Source organism: Loxodonta africana, chromosome 10 (assembly GCF_030014295.1).
Source record: "Loxodonta africana isolate mLoxAfr1 chromosome 10, mLoxAfr1.hap2, whole genome shotgun sequence".
NCBI lineage: Eukaryota > Metazoa > Chordata > Mammalia > Proboscidea > Elephantidae > Loxodonta > Loxodonta africana.
This window is the reverse complement of record NC_087351.1, coordinates 104,790,687-104,807,404: the sequence shown is the minus strand read 5'-3', so window position 1 is coordinate 104,807,404 and position 16,718 is coordinate 104,790,687. Positions and strand designations below refer to the sequence as shown.

General features: G+C 39.0%; 1 protein-coding gene across 1 annotated transcript in view; it reads left to right on the top strand.

Annotated features, from left to right (window-relative positions):
* The window catches only part of CATSPERB (cation channel sperm associated auxiliary subunit beta), a 110,831-nt gene that overhangs the window by 76,198 nt on the left and 17,915 nt on the right, over positions 1 to 16,718 (top strand). The window contains exon 17 of the mRNA XM_064291860.1: positions 6,318 to 6,508. Coding sequence (XP_064147930.1) covers positions 6,318 to 6,508 — 191 coding nt within the window. The remainder of the gene's footprint in view (positions 1 to 6,317; positions 6,509 to 16,718) is intronic.

Genomic DNA, 16,718 nt, shown 5'->3' with positions numbered 1-16,718 from the left:
GAATAAGGAAGACCGAAGAAGAATTGACACCTTGTGAATTGTGCTGTTTGTGAAGAATATTGAATATACCATGGACTGCCAAAAGAACAAACAAATCTGTCTTGAAAGAAGTACAACCAGAGTGTTCCTTAGAAGCAAGGATGGCGAGACTGCATCTTACATACTTTGTCAGGAGGGAACAGTCCCTGGAAAAGGACATCACGCTTGGTAAAGTAGAGGGTCAGCAGAAAAGAGGAAGACCCTCAATGAGATGGATTGACACAGTGGCTGCAACAACGGGCTCAGGCATAAACAATGATGGTAAGGATGGTGCAGGACCGGGCAGTGTTTCGTTCTGCGGTACATGGGGTCGCTATGTGTCGGAACTGACTTTATGGCACCTAACAACAACAACATAACAGCTGGTTCAATAACCATGTAGAAACTGGTTTTCTTCAGCTGGGATAGATGTATCCACAACTTTACTCTCTGTAATTTAGCTGCACAATCGTTAGTTAACAGTACTAAGTACAGTCCTTTCCATTGAGGTTCAAGGGGATCCTTAATTCGGTGACGTTTCCAATACACATAATCTCCTGGTTCAAGTTTATAATTTGAAGAATTGGAAACAGATGTGCTTGTTCAATATGAATGTTGCAGCTAGTATGTGTGATCTTTAGCATATTGAACTAATCCTTGACGATATTTTAACAGATTAGTAGAGATTTAATTCAATATTGTTAACCCCATAAGGTAAAGCCATAGAGTGGCCTGTAATAATTTCAAAAGGGATTAGCTTGTGAGGACCAAAGGGAGTTGATCTTAAATTTCATTAACACCAGGGGAAGAGCTTGAGGCCAAGCTACTCCTAATGAAGAGGCTAATTTAGTTAATTGGTTCTTTATAATGCCATTGGTTCTTTCTACCAGTCCTGAGGATTAGAGATGATATGGACAGTGCAAGTACTATAAACCAGAAAACCAAACCCAGTGCCGTCGAGTCGATTCCGACTCATAGCGAACCTATAGGATAGAGTAGAACTGCCCCATAGAGTTTCCAAGGAGCGCCTGGCGGTATTCAAACTGCCAACCCTTTGGTTAGCAGCCATAGCACTTAACCACTACACCACCAGGGTTTCCGCAAGTACTATAGGATAGGAAAAATTTTGTATGTAGCAGTTACTACTTGCCCAGTACAATGAGTTCCCTAGTCAGTACAGAGAATTCCTGGAGTATCCCAAGTAGGAATTATATTTTCTGAAAGCTTCTTTGCCACAAAGGTGGCAGTGGCATTCCTCCAAAAAAAAAAAAAACAAAAACCTCTACGCACTGAGAATATCTACAAATCATGACCTACATACATTTGTATCCCTGCGAGGGAGTTAATTGAATACAATCCATTTGCTGTTCAAACACAGGTCCCTTAGGAAAAGATTTCCTGCCAACAGGGGGTCTGAGTGCTTTTGCTGGATTAAATTCAGCACAGGTTGGGCATTGTCTGACTATCTTATCTCCAGCCCTCCAGAAGTGACCCCAATAATATTTCCTCATTCTTTGTACTGTCCTATCTCATCCTAAATAATCTCTTAAATGAAGACTAGTAGCTACTGTTACGTGTAAATCCTTAGGGAGTACATACTGATTATTTGGTTCCACCTACAATCCTGTTTGCTGGTTTATCTGACATCCTTCAGCTTTCCACTGGTCTTGTTTGGAGGAAAGGGCAGTTTTTTGATATAATAACAGACTATGCCATTTTTCTTCCCCCTCTTTCCCTGGATCCTTGATCCGAGGTTCAAGTAAGGGGTATTTTGTCCATGATAACAAATCTGGCATTGGTCTTGTCCAAAAAAAGTATATGAGGGAAGGTAGTGTGATACCTTTTATTTTCAGTTCCCCCAGCCATTAGCATTCATCTAAATTCTGACACTAGTCCACTTCCTACCTCATATAGATAATGGCCTGCTGCCTTAAAATTCCCCCAGAAGCTTTGATCTCGAAAGGCAATAAGTTCTTCCTCCCACACAGATTCAATTTCAAATAAACAAGTTAATGATAGTGTTAGGTGGAGACCTTGAGACATTGCTTGTCTATTTCCAGGCTCCATCCATAATTGTGTGGTGGTGTCTAGATAAGACTCTCTTGAGACCCAACTAAGTACCTCTTCTTCTGGAGCTAACTACTGTTGTTGTTTTATTATTTGAAAATGCGGGTAAGTTATGAATGGTGATTAGAGTTAACAAGAGGAAGGGGAAGCCCTCTAATTCTTCAATCTTGAATTTTTGGGAGCCTGTGCTAGTTCCCTAAAAATGAATTGAGCTCCTATTTTGCTCAGTTGTTGAGACCAAATATTCCTGAATGGGGGTCTGAGCAGCCAGTTTAACAGTTTTGTCAGCCAATCTATTTGCCTTTACTTCCTCTGTTTGGAGGCCCCGTTTGGGTTTATGAACTTGTGTTATTATTACTGCTATTTCAGAAGATAGCTTCCAGAAATAGGTCACTAAAAAGTACCATTCTTAATGGGTTGTCCTGAGGAAGTTAAAAATCCCATCTATTTCCATAACATTCCAAAATAAAAAATTATTCCATAAGAGTATCGAGAATCCACGTATATATTTACCAACTGGCCTTGTGCCAACTTACATGCTCTTTACAAGGCTATAAGCTTGGCTTGTTGGGCCAAGGTTACCTCAGGCAAGGGTCTGCTTTCCAATAACTCTACTGCAGTAGTGACAGCATGTACTTGAAGCTAGGGCTAGAAGCTACAGGTTTTAGATAGGAGCCATCTACAAACAGCATAAGTGAGGGATTGGAGAGTAGAATTTCTTGCAGATATATTCTAGGAAATGAAAGTTGATCCGTTAAATCAAGACAGTCATGATCAATGTCATTATCATTGGGACCAGGCACAAGGGTACCCAGTGGTGTACAATCTAAGATTGGGGGCAGCTAGAGGAAGAGCTTCATATGAAATTAGTCGGGCAGCAGGAAAGTGTTAGGTTAGAGTAGAATTTAGGACATCAGAAACTGCATGTGGAACATATACATCTAGATTATTTTCCAATACTACATCGACTACTGTTTCTACTAATTTGGCAGTGGCTGCAACTGTTGGAAGACATGGAGGATAAGCTCTGGCTACTGGACCTAACTATGTACTGTAGCACCCTATAGGTCTCTGTTTTTCTCCATACTTCTGAGTTAAGAATCCTAAGGCATTCCCTCATCTTTCAGAAAGGAAAAGAGAGAAATATATAGAACAGTTAGGGAATCCAAGAGCTGGAGTGTAAGTTAGAGATTCTTTTATTTTAGTTATGGCTTGCACAGCTTCCATAGAGAGCTTGAAAGGTTCAGGGATATTGCCCTCAAGATATACATAAAGAGGTTGTGCTAATAAAGATAAATTAGGTATTCAAGCTCTATAATATCCACACAATCCTAAAAATCCCCTTAACTGTTTTTTTTTGTAGGTATAGGGTAGGAAAAGATAGCTTCTTTTTGTTTTGGGCCAATTCAGATTCCTTCTGCTGAGGTTAAACGACCAAGATATTTTACTTGTGGAAGGGACAGTTTTTCCCTGAAGGCCTTATGCCCTCTAACAGTCAGATAATATAATAACAGAAGACTATCCTTTATGTTTGCTTTCTTGGTGTTAGAACAGACTAACAGATCATTAACTTACTAGAGTAACACAGATTTATGTTCGAACTGTAAAGGCAACGAATCAGCAAGTAAAATCTGGGAAAAGTAGGTGGGGCTCTCAGGGAATCCTTGGGGCATGACGGTCCAAGAATATTGTTGATTATCCTATGTAAAGACAAACAAAAATTGGCTGTCTGGATGAACCGGAATACTGAAAAAAGCACTACAGAGGTCAATGACCATAAACATGCAGCGTCTGGTAGAGTTTGGCCTAATAGCAAATATGGATTTGGAACAATGGGGGTTCAAGAGATAGCAATGTGGTTAATAGCTCTAAGATCTTCTGCAAATCACCAACTGCAGTTATTAGGTTTTAGGACAGGAAATATTGGGGTTTTGCAAGAGCTAGTACATGGAACGATGAATTTCTTTTCCAAAAAATCTTGGATGATAGGCTTCAGTCCTTCCTTTGCTTCAGGTTTTAAAAGGTATTGAACTACTTTATTTAGGTAAGGGTTTAGTGGGATCTATCTGGACTTTAATAGGTTCAGCCAATAGAATGCAACTGATAGTGGTCAACGAGCAAGCCCATAATAGTGATGATATTTGATTAAGAATTTGAGTCTCTTTTTCCAAGGGCAGGATATCGTCATCCTCCAACAACAAAAGACCTTGTAATAAACAAAGAGTTTCTTCTGTCTCAGGCATCTGGATCTTATTTTCATTTTCAACATCAGGGAAATTGACTAACTTATCCCTGTGTCTGTAAACTGAATATGGTATTTCCATTTGGAAAGAAAGTCACACCCTAACAAATTTACAGGAGTACTATCACTTAGTTAAAATGGGTGGAAGTCTTCTATTTGCCCTAAAAAAATTGGCACAGCTAAAGAATGGGTTAAAATTTTTTCCTCGTTGGAAACCCCTACAACACAAGAAGTCTGGGTACCCCGGGGAAGAAGCCTTTGCAAACTCGTAGGGTTGATTGCCGACAGTGTCACACCCATGTCCACAAGGAACGTATAAGCATCTCCATTTACTTAGAGCATTGTTTCTCCCGTTTGGGACAAGGGGACTACTGCCAAAGCCTCTATAAGCTCCCCAGAGCATTGTCACATTGATTTTTCTAAAAGTGATGCTGAAGGAGTCACCTTTTATTTATTCTTAAGCTTAAAGCAATCTGTTTCAGTGACCAGGTTTCTTGCAATATTTACATACAGTAGAAGCAGTATTATTGGTAGGAGGATTCCCTTGCTTTGGCTTTTTTCCCATGGGTTTCCGTAATTGCTGCAATTGGAGAGCCATTATTCTTTGTTTTCTTTGTTTTTTTTCTCAGCCTCTTTGTTTTGCTGTTCTATGGTTTGGTTTAATTTATAGCCTAAAGTGGCTAATTCAGAAGTATCATTACTTTCCCAATTTAACTGATGCTTTTTTAACACTTTTAAATGGATTTTTTCCTCAATTACAAAATTAATACATACCCAGACAGGACAGACCATTACCTTAGACCAAAAATATCCCCTGAAGTCTACTTAAAAGCAAACAATAGTTTAGCTTAACTAGTAAAGAATGTCTGCCTTGAGTGACAACAGCTACTCAAAGGGATAGGAATCTTAGGGGACAATGAGTTTATGTTAATGAGGAAAGAACAACTCAGAAAAGGAGGGTGGAAATGGTTGTACAACTTGAATGGAATCAATTGTGCATGTAGAAATTATTGAATAGGGGTATATTTTGCTGTGTATATTCTCAACAACAACAAAATAAATAAAATTTAGAAAAAAAGACCAAACCCCTTGCCATTGAGTTCATTCTGACTCATAGCGACCCTACAGGACAAAATAGAACTGCCCCATAGGGCTGCCAAAGCTGTAATCTTTATGGAAGCAGACTGCCACATCTTTCTTCCACAGAGCAGCTGATGGGTTTGAACCACCAAGGTTTTGGTTGGTAGCTGAGTGCTTTAACCACTGTACTACCAGGGCTTCTAGGGAAAAAAAGACAGGCAATTATAGAAAAGAAAATCATGACAACACTGATGAATTACCGTTTAGTCATTTTTATATTCATGTTAACATTTTTCACCTTGCTTTTTTCACTTAGACATTTTAATATGATCATTTTCCTTATGTAATTATATACTTTTTGTAAATATCATTTTAGTAGTTACCTTTTGTCTAAGTAGAGCATGTTTTATGATTTACTTAATATTCCTATTGTTGAGCATTTCCTACTTCTAACATCTACCATAATGCTGTGATGAACTTTCTCCCACCCCCTCCCCCCAAGTTTCAAGTTATTTCCTTAGGCTAGACCCCTACCAGTTGACACTTAGAATCAGAGGGGAAAAAATGTTAGAGCTCTTAATGCATAATGTCAAATTGCCTTCTAGGAAGCTTATACCAGTTTACAATTCCATCAGCAGCGGGTGAGTGCCCTATCTCCACTGAATCCTCCACTGCTGAACTCTGCCATTTAAAAATCTTTGCTAATTTGATAGATGAAAGATGGTGTCCCGTTATTGTAATTGTCATTTCATTGATTACTGATGAGATTGAACAATTGTTGACGAAACATTCATTCGTTAGTCATTTGTGATATATTTTGTTTGGAAATTATCTGTTCATAAACTTGCTCATTTAAGCTTCTATTTAACGTTTAATTCAAATTTCTTAATGGTTGTTGGTTTGTTTTTAGGAAAACTGGATCAGCTTACATAAGAAAAGTGTTACAACATAACAATCTTAAAGGATTTTTGTCTTCAGTTATTACAGAAATTATAGATCCTTTTGGAATAGAAGAAGTGAGAGAGAGCTCTTCTTTGTCTAGTTCCCTTTTCATTACTGATGTTGGAAATTTCTCCTATAAACTTACTCTTAACTTAAAAAGTAAGTGTAATAATATAATACTTCTCTGAGGGGTAGAAAACAATGGAAAATTGTTCTTTTGGAAGACAGTTCATGCTCATTTATCAAGAGCAGTAGATTTCAAATTTTAGTCCACCTAGCAGTGCATGGAAGTCTATATATACTTAGGTTCTGAAGGAATTATTTATTTCTAATATAGTAAAACCTAGCTGTAAATAGGAAACTCTGGTGGCATAGTGGTTAAGTGCTACAGCTGCTAACCAAAGGGTCGGCAGTTCAAATCAGCCAGGCACTCCTTGGAAACTCTATAGGGCAGTTCTACTCTGTCCTATAGGGTTGCTATGAGTCGGAATCAACTTGACAGCACTGGATTTGGTTTGGTTTTGGTAGCTGTAAATTCACTGATATTTCATCAATATTAGCCTATCATTTACCCGTATGAGGTTGTTTTGTCTTTCACAGTGTCCAGGAGAAAATAGGAAGTTTACATGGATTTGGCCTATCAAAAACCTAAATGTTTAAACACCAAAAATTGGTGTAAGAGAATTTTTTTTTCTTTCTGAGTAGATACTATTCAAATCAGTCAGTGTCAACTTGAGTATTGGGAAGGCTCTTCAAAGAAGGGACAGTGAAAGCGGGCTATATAGGTGTCAAAGAAGAAAATCCCACACTCTGTTAGGAGTGAAAGAAAAAGAGTTTTATTGAAGAATAATACAGCTCAAACTGGGCAGCTCTAAGTAAAAATACAAAGCTCTCTGCCATTCAAGCAGAGAGAGAGGTCTATACATAGAAAACAAAGGAAAGGTAGAGAGTTAATGATTGATTATAGATAAGATCAGCTTCAGCTTGAAGTCCTTTGAAATGTAAAGGTCAACCACTTGGCTAGGAGGGAGTTAGTTACCACCTAGGTGAGTGGCATGTTCTTCTTAGGTGATACATGATTGCAGTCATGAACACATTTTTCCTGGAAACAAATTGTTTACATCTTGACACATTCTTCCTATGAACAAATGGTTTACATACTGACCTTTCGCTTCCTGGGAATGCATTTGGCTCTGTCGTTTTTACTCATCTGAAACAAGTGCCCCCAGTTTAAAACTTTTCTGTTTACATTTCCCCTCTTTGATTAAGCGTCTGCTAGGAGGTGCTGATCATCCACAATGAAGTAGCTTTTCTTCTGCAAGAACTTTGTTTTCTTGAGGAAATTTGGTTAATAAAAATTATTTTCTTCACCTTGCCAAACTAATGGACAAGGCCACATTTGAGGAAAATTTCTCAGTCAGGACAGAATGACAGAGGCCAGATGAAACGTACCCAGGGAGACAAAAAGGAGGTGATAGAACAACACAATCATTGGGAAAAGACTGTCAAACCAGCATGATTTTATGTGAAGGGTCAAATGGATTTGAAGTGCAGCATTTCATGAATAAAATAAGTTGAACTAAATCAAAACAGCATTTTATAATTACAATAGTAGAAATGATGTGGAATATAAAGTTTTGAAAATAAAGTAGCAATTTTTTCCACCATCCACCCAAAGAGGAAAACTGATTACTTGTAATATCAGTTAAGGAAGGAACAGGAGCAATAAGGCTAGATACTACACATTGCATATGATTAACATAGAGTGTAATATTAGCACTATTGTCAGGAATATAGACACAGCAATCAGATTTTATTATGGCACAGGTATCTCCTTAGGCTGCAGTGAAAATGTCAAAGGCCATTCTATTTTGGAGTATTACTTTTCTCATCATTGGCACTTCAGTATTGATCTCTTGAAGGCCATGGCACCATCATTTAGGGCAGTTTGTATATATTTGGTTAGTATTTCTACATGTGCCATAACATCTTCAAGTCCTACTGGAGGTGGGAATACTGCCACTAGATGCCCAATCCAAAGAAATACTTATCGAGACCATCAAGGACTTAATAATGGGTACGTTGGCTGGTAAAGGGAGTTCAGTTACAATATGTCCTTGAGTCCAGCTCAGGCCCAGAGTGCATCCTCCAATCCAGCCTGGTGGCAGCCAGAGCCAAAGGTTGGTTCCTCATAGTCAAAAGGTGCATTAGAGACTACCTAATAGATACCTGAGCGTCATAGCCAATTTGTGGTGAACCAGTCAGTAGCTTGTGATTATAACTGATGCATATTCAGACATTGGAAACCATCCCATAGGTCTGGTGATGGCTAGGTTATTCATGAGTGTGGTTAACTTGTTTCCAGCAAAGGGGAGCAACCTGACTTAGCCACCCCTTTGGGAAATTAACCAGACGAATTCATCCCACAGTTATTGATATGGGCCTACAGTACAAAGAGTACTGTTTGTGGATTTGGAGCGTTCTTTAGCTAGCTCTTTTTGGGTGACTTTATTTAGTAAAGGTTGTGTTAAGACTAAAGGTTAAGTTATGGCCTGGGTTTCTTTCAAATCGGAAAAGAGGAAAATTTAGTAATATTAATTTCCTGCAGTAATGAACTATTTCTCTGTTGTTCTTGTATCCATAGATCAAGAGCAACCCAGTCAGATCCCTGTAGTGGAGAGACACACCAGGGAAGACCAGACTGACTAGAGGTTGGGAGGGCACCACATATCCAACACTTAAACCTTTTAAAATGGTGAGGATAGTCATCTGCCCAATCTAGGGAAATGTTAGTAGAGGTATGACCATAATAAAGGTAAAAAGAGGTGCATTTTCAGGCCTGGTCCAGGGTCTTGGGTCAGCCATCTGCCTCAGATGTTGTCTGCTCCTGGCTACAAGGATTTGTATATGTAACCTTTAGTTCTCCAGTGGGTTAGCTACTCCAAAGAGGAGTCTTAGCCTTTTCTAACTGTGACAAATTGATTCAAGGTTTTATTCCCTCTAATTTGTCTGCATATGGATTCCCTCTAATTTGTCTCCTCCTCCCTTCCAATGAGGTTCTAATGAGTCTTTTATTTGGTGTTTCTTCCAATATACACATTCTCCTAGGACAATGTTAGGCAGACTTCAGGGTCTAGTTTCCGTTTGTCAAGGGCTTCTCTAACCTGTGAAAGATATTCTTTGGAATATTGGATTAAAGCCTGGCAGTACTTCAGTAATTCAGGTTGAACAATGTTAGGGTCAGTACAGGCAATATAAGGAAGGACCATGGGCTTCCCAGTAATTATTTCATAGGGCGTAAGTTTGTGAGATCCAAATGGTTTAGATCTAAGATTTAAAAGAACTAATAGAAGGACTTTAGTCCAGGACAAATTTAAAGTTTCACAAAGCTTGTCTATTTGGATCTTTATTATTCCATTAGTTCTCTCTACTAGACCAGAAGACCAAAGATGATAGGGACAATGTAGCATTTGATAAATCTAATAAGTGGATGACACGACTGGTGAAATGAGTTCCCTCGTCCCTACAAAGAGTTTTTGGTGCTCCTCAAGTGGGTATGATGTTTTCAAGAAGTTTCTTTGCTGCGAAGTCTGCAGCAGCACAATGTCAGGGGAAGGCTTCTACCCAATGTGAAAATCTACAGATCATTCCTAATACATATTTATAACCATTGGAGGGTGGAAGCTGAATAAAATCTAGGGGCCATTCAAGCATAAGCCCAGAAGGTAAAGGATATTGTCTAGGTAGGACTTTAAGAGTATTGTCCAGGTAGGATTTTAAGGTGTTTTCTGGGATTGTAGTGAGGGCAAATAGGGCAGTGGGTGGTCACGTGTTTGGCAGCCTCAAAATTTTTTCTCCAATATTTTTTTAAGTTCTCAGTCATTTTATCTCATCCCATGTGGGAACCTCTTGTAAACCTCACATTATAGGAACATGCAGGAAATTGGGTAAGACAGTTTTCTTATTAGGTCCAGTCCACAATTTAGTGGCAGAACCTTGGTGACAACTTGCCTTTTCCTAGGATTTAATTTCACATGTTTAGCCTACTTGTTGGCATTTTAAAGGTTTTCCTAAAGTTAATTCATGAAGGCTGGAGTAATGAATAGACAAATTTCGGGAGTCCCTTTATTTATCGTAAGTGCAGAGATAACTCGAGAGACAGCTCATTTCGCTGCCATATCAGCAAGATTATTTCCTCTAACTTCTTCAGTTTGGGGTATTCCTTTTGGTTGATTAGCTTGTGTTTTGATCACAGCAATTTCAGATAGGAGATATGGAGTGTCTAGAAGATCCGCTACTGAAGCTTTGTTTTTCATGGCATTTATAAATCCTCTTTGTTTCCATAGCATGCCAAAATCATTTACAATTCCAAAATAATATCTAATGTCTGTAAAAATGCTAACAGATTTTCCTGAAGCAATTCTACAAGCTCTAGTAAGGGCAATTAATTCCGATTGTTGGGCTGAAGTGGCTTCAGACCAGACAGTAGAAGTCATAACAACATGTTCTGCTTGATAGTGAGGACTAGGTGGATTAGGTTTTAAATAGTAACCATCCATAAACAAAACTAAATCAGGATTAGTTGAAGGGGTCCCTTTTAAGTCTTTCTGAGAGGTTAAAAGTTGCTTAGTCAAGTCTAGACAATCATGTGTGGGATAGTTGTTCTCATTGGTTGCAGAAAGAGTAGCTGGATTTAAACAGGTTACGGAGTATAGTCTAATGTTAGGTGCAGCCAGAAGGAGAACTTCATAGAAGGCGAGCCTGCTGACAGGAAGGTGTTGTGTCAAGGCAGAATTAAGTAAGACAAACACAGCATGGGGCACGCAGACATCTAAAAAGTTTCACAGCACCACATCTTCTGTGGTTTCCACTAGTTTGGCAGTAGCAGCCTTAGCTGTATGACAGGAAGGGTATGCCCTGGCTATAGGGTCAAGCTGCAGGCTATAATAAACTAGAGGTCTTTGTTGTCCTCCATGTTTTGGGGCTAGTATGCCTAAAGCATTTCCAGGTACTCCATGTACAAGTAAGGAAAAATCTAGGTGTAATTAGAAAAACCTAGAGCAGGCATGTTCATTAAAGCTCCTTTTAATTGAACTATGGTGTCTCAATCTTCTGGCACAACAATAGCCACAGAGTCCTAGGAACCCCTGTGGCTGTTTCTTTGTTTCAGGTATAGGACAGACAAGAATTGCTTCTTTCCATTGAGGATCATTGGAGATACCCTCTACAGAAATTAGATGACCCAAATATTTAACAGAAGACTGAGATAATTATAAGTTTTCTTTGGAAACCTTATACCCACCAGCAGCCACATGTTTTAATAAAGCTACACTGTTGTCAAGGCAGGCCTGCTGGGAGGTTGAGCAAACTAACAGATCATCAACATATTGCAGCAATGTGGATTTGTTTGTAAACTGTAAGGGCTGCAAATCCACATGCAGAAGCTGAGAAAAATAGGTGGGAGATTCAGTAAATCCATGGGACATTATAGTTCAGATGAATTGTTAACTTTCAGAATGCACAGGAATACTGAAAATGGCGCTGCAAAGACCCACAATCATAAAATGAGTTGCGTCTGAAGCGACATTGAAAAGTGATAAATGAGGATTACAGACTACTGGGAATCTAGGAATAACAATACAGTTGATTCCACACAAATCTTGAACAAATCTTCAACCCTTATTATTTGTTTTTTTTAACAGGAATATTACAAGGCCTAGTACAAAGGAAAACTAAACTCTTAGAAAGGAAATCTTGTATGATGGGAGCTAGTCCTTCTTTTGCTTCTTGTTTGAGTGGATACTGGGGAATTTTGGGCAGAGGTTTAGATAAATCTATCTGAATTTTAATTGGCTCAACTAACAAAACTTGACCTATGTCTGTAGATGTGGTGGCCCATAAGGTTTCAGGAACCAGAGAAAAGGTGTCAGAAGGGAGAGGACTAGGCTGAGTTGAATTTTGAAGAAGGATGACAAGTGCTTGCATATAGCAAATGGCTTTTTATTCCTGAATATTGTCTAATTCAGACCCTGTCTCTGTTGACTTAGGTTTATCAGGCAGACTCAATAACATTTTCCACTTTTCATTAAATTTTAAATAGTAATTCCACTTGGATAAATGACCTCTTCCCAAAATATTAATAGGTATATCAGAATTGAGCAAAAAAAGGTATAAATCTTCAATAGGACCAAGGTATAGTGAAATAGGTTGGAAAAGAATCAACATTTGTTTATGATTTATGACCCACACTAATTTTGAGGTTTTACTACTCTGGGGCAGGGGCTTTTGTGAACAGGTGGGGTTAATAGCAGATAGCATGGATCCAGTGTCAATTAAAAATTAGCAACGTTCTCATTTAATAAGTATTTTCTCCCTGGGGATTATGAGCCAACATAGGAAAAGTCCCTGTTTTGTCCCCAGAGCTTCTACATTCTGAATCAGATTGTAGAGGTTTTTTCAGGGGGGGAGGTGGGAACATGTCAGTCTTTTTTTTTTTTTTTTAATTTATATTTTATAGCGTTTATTTGTCCATTTACAACAATGACAAATACCTGTCTTTGTGCCATTGGGAGGTTTAGAATTTTTCTTTTGATTTGGAGAGTGTAACTGTTGCAACTGAAGGGCCATTAATTTATTAGCCTTAGATGCTTTTTCAGCCTCAAGAGCCTGGGAAAGTTTTTAGGCTAAGTTGGTTAGCTCAACAACAGAAACTGTCTCCCAGCCTAATTAATGTCACTTTACTAAGGCTGAGATCTCAGGTTTAAGACTGGATATGAAAACAGCATTGAAAGTTCCAGAAGCTCCAGGTATAGCCAAAGAAAGGCCAGAGTGTTCAGAAAACTTTTGGAGCAGCCAAGTCTGATAAGCATAAACACTTGCATCTTTATTTTGTTTACAAGAGTGAATTTTAGTCCAATCAATTAGTGGAGGAAAGGCCTTTGGGATAGTCTCTAGCAATTTTTACTCATGTCCCAATAGTCTTCCAACAGCTCAGTGACCGTCTTATCAATATTTAAGTCTAAATTGTCCTTGGAGTCTTTCCATTCTGCCTGTTTAAGCCATAATTGGGCTTCCTCTAGGCCAGTAATCATGTGAACAAGCTAATATAAGTCAAGGATCTCAGGCAGGTAGACTTCAACAAGGACTTTTAATTCTTCAGAAAATTTGCAGGGGTAGGGGTCACTATGAGTAGGAATTGGCTCAACAGCAATAGAGTTTGATTTGGGTTTTCAAAGAGTTTGGGAAAGTTTTTCACAATGCTACATAATTCTGAGCTTGTCCACAGGGCAAATGTGATATAAGGGGAATCTTTGACATTTTTTTTTTTTTGACATTATTCCTGGGGTGAATTTTAAAGGCCACTTCAAGCAAGGGTTTATTTGCCAATTTTTCTTTATTCTGCTTAATTTAGAGACAGTGTCCTGCAGGGAAATAATTTTACTGTCTTGATGTTTTTAGAGACCTCAATATACCAATCAAAATAGGCACCCCACTGGGACTGTTTAAACAAGAGCCTCAGTTCTCTAATTTACTGTACAGAAAAGCTAAGTTAGAGAGATTAAAAGAATCCCCAAGTGACCATTGATTTTCCAAACTGTCTCAAGTGAGGTTATGCCAGACAGACAAGAACATGCACCATAAGGAACCATAATGTTTGTTCATATAGTGAGCAGGAATCCCAGAAGGTAGCTCGAAATCTCCTTTAGACACAGCATTCTTCATTTTATAATGACAGTAACAACAAAACAAACTTTTACTTACAAGAACCAAAATAAAACTCAAGAAGCTATCAACACAAGGGAGCTGAGCTTGGATTCAAGAGGTTTTTTACCTAGAATGATTCCCAAGAAGTTCCAGAAGCAGAGAGCCCAAAGCAACTCAGCAGATACTGTGCCCATGTCTGGATGCCCCAGGAATTGTCAAAGATAATGCACCTTGGAAGTCCTGCTTCTGACACCAGAAATGTCAAAGAAGAAAATTCCACAGTCTTTTAGGAGTGAAAGAGTTTTACTGAGGAATAATACAGCTCAAGCTAGGCAGTGCTAAGTAAAAATACAAAGCAATCCACCATTCAAGCAGAGAGAAGGGTCTATATACACAGAGAACAAAGTAAAGGTAGGGGGCTAATAACTGGTTATAGATAAGATCAGCTGCAGCTTGAAGTCCTTTGAAATGTAAAGTTTGGCCACTTGGCTAGTAGGGAGTGAGTTACCACCTAGGTGAGTGGTCCCAGTCAGTTCAATTATACATGATTGCAGTCATGAACACATATTTCCTGGGAACAACTTGTTTACATCTTGACACATTCTTCCCATGACCAAATGGTTTACATGCTGACATTTTGCTTCCTGAGAATGCTTATTGGCTGTATCATTCTTACCTCATTCTTATATCCATCACAAGTGCCTATGAAACTTTTCATTTTACATAAGTCATTGTTATGTTAATTTCACAGGAGATAACATCAAAGCATGAGAAGTGTTTCAGTTACAGAAACAGAATTGCCAAGGACATGATGTACATCCTCAAACACAGCCTCTAGTCAGACCTGCACATAGATCAAGAGGCAGTCGTTTGAACAGAACAAAGGGAAACTGCATGGTTTAAAGTCAGGAAAGGTGTGTGTCGGGTTGTATTCTTTCACCATACTTACTCAATCTGTATGCTGAACAAATAATCTGAGAAACTAGACCATATGAAGAAGAGTGGGGCATCAGGATTGGAGGAAGACTCATTGACAACCTGCATAAAGCAGATAACACAAAGTGAAGTGAAAGTGAAGAGGACTTGAAGCACTTACTAATGAAGATCAAAGACTATGGTCTTCAGTATGGATTACACCACAAAACTGGACCAATAAGCAACATCGTGATAAATGGAGAAACAATTGAAGTTGTCAAGGATTTCATTTTACTTGGATCCACAGTCAATACCCATGGAAGCAGCAGTCAAGAAATCAAATGACACACTGCATTGGAAAAATATGCAGCAAAAGACCTCTTTGGAGTGTTAAACAGTAAAGATGTCACTTTAAGGACTAAGATGTGCCTGACCCAAGACTCATATGCGTGTGAAACCTGGGCAATGAATAAGGAAGAGCAAAGAAGAATTGACACCTTCGAATTATGGTTTTGGTGAAGAATATTGAATATACCGTGGACTGCCAAAAGAACGAACAATCTGTCTTGAAAGAAGTACATCCCGAATGCTCCTTAGAAGTGAGAATGGCAACACTTCGTCTTACATACTTTGGACATGTTCTCAGGAGAGATCATTGCCCAGAGAGGGACATCATGCTTGGTAAAGTGGAGGGTCAGCAAAAAAGAGGAAGACCCATTTAAGATGCATCAATTGGTCTCAACCCACCTGGATCAAAGGAAAATGAAGAACACCAAGGTCACAAGATAATTATGAGCCCAAGAGACAGAAAGGGCCATATGACCTAGAGACTTACATCGTCCTGAGACCAGTGGAACTAGATGGTGCCCGGCCACAACCAATGACTGCCCTGACAGGGAGCACAACAGAGAACCTCTGAGGGAGCAGGAGAAGAGTGGGATGCAGACCCTAAATTCTCATAAAAAGACCAGACTTAACGGTCTGACTGAGACTAGAAGAATCCTGGCAGTCATGGTCCCCAAACCTTCAGTTGGCCCAGGACAGGAACCATTCTCAAGACAACTCATCAGACATTGATTGGACTGGACAATGGGTTGGGGAGAGATACTGATGAGGAGTGAGCTACTTGTATCAGGTGGACACTTGAGACTGTATTGGCATCTCCTGTGTATAGGGGAGAGGGGAGGGTAGAGAGGGTTAGAAACTAGCAAAATGGTCATGAAAGGAGAGACTGGAAGCAAGGAGTGGGCTGACTCATTAGGGGGAGAGTAAATGGGAGTATGTAGTAAGGTGTATACAAGTTTATATGTGAGAGACTGACTTAATTTGTAAACTTTCACTTAGAGCACAATAAAAATTATTAAAGAAAAAAAAAACAACAACACTGTGAGCCAAATAAAACACATCTGCATACAAATGGGAAAAAAAAAAAAAAAAGAGGAAGACCCTCAGTGAGATGGATTGACCTGGCAGCTGCAACAATGGGCTGAAGCATAACAACAATTATGAGGGTGGTGCAGGACTGGGCAGGTTTCATTCTGTTGTACATAGGGTGGCTATGGGTCAGAACCACTACATTACTAAGGCCACTTGAAAAATGAGTATAGATACAGAAAGAAATCAATCCAAGGTCTAATCCCTGACATTCCAACATTTAGTGGTCATGGACGTGGGGAAGAATCAGGAAAGGAAAGCAATGGTCTAGTCAGAGAAAAACTAAGAGAGAATGTGTTTCAGAAGTCAGGTGAAG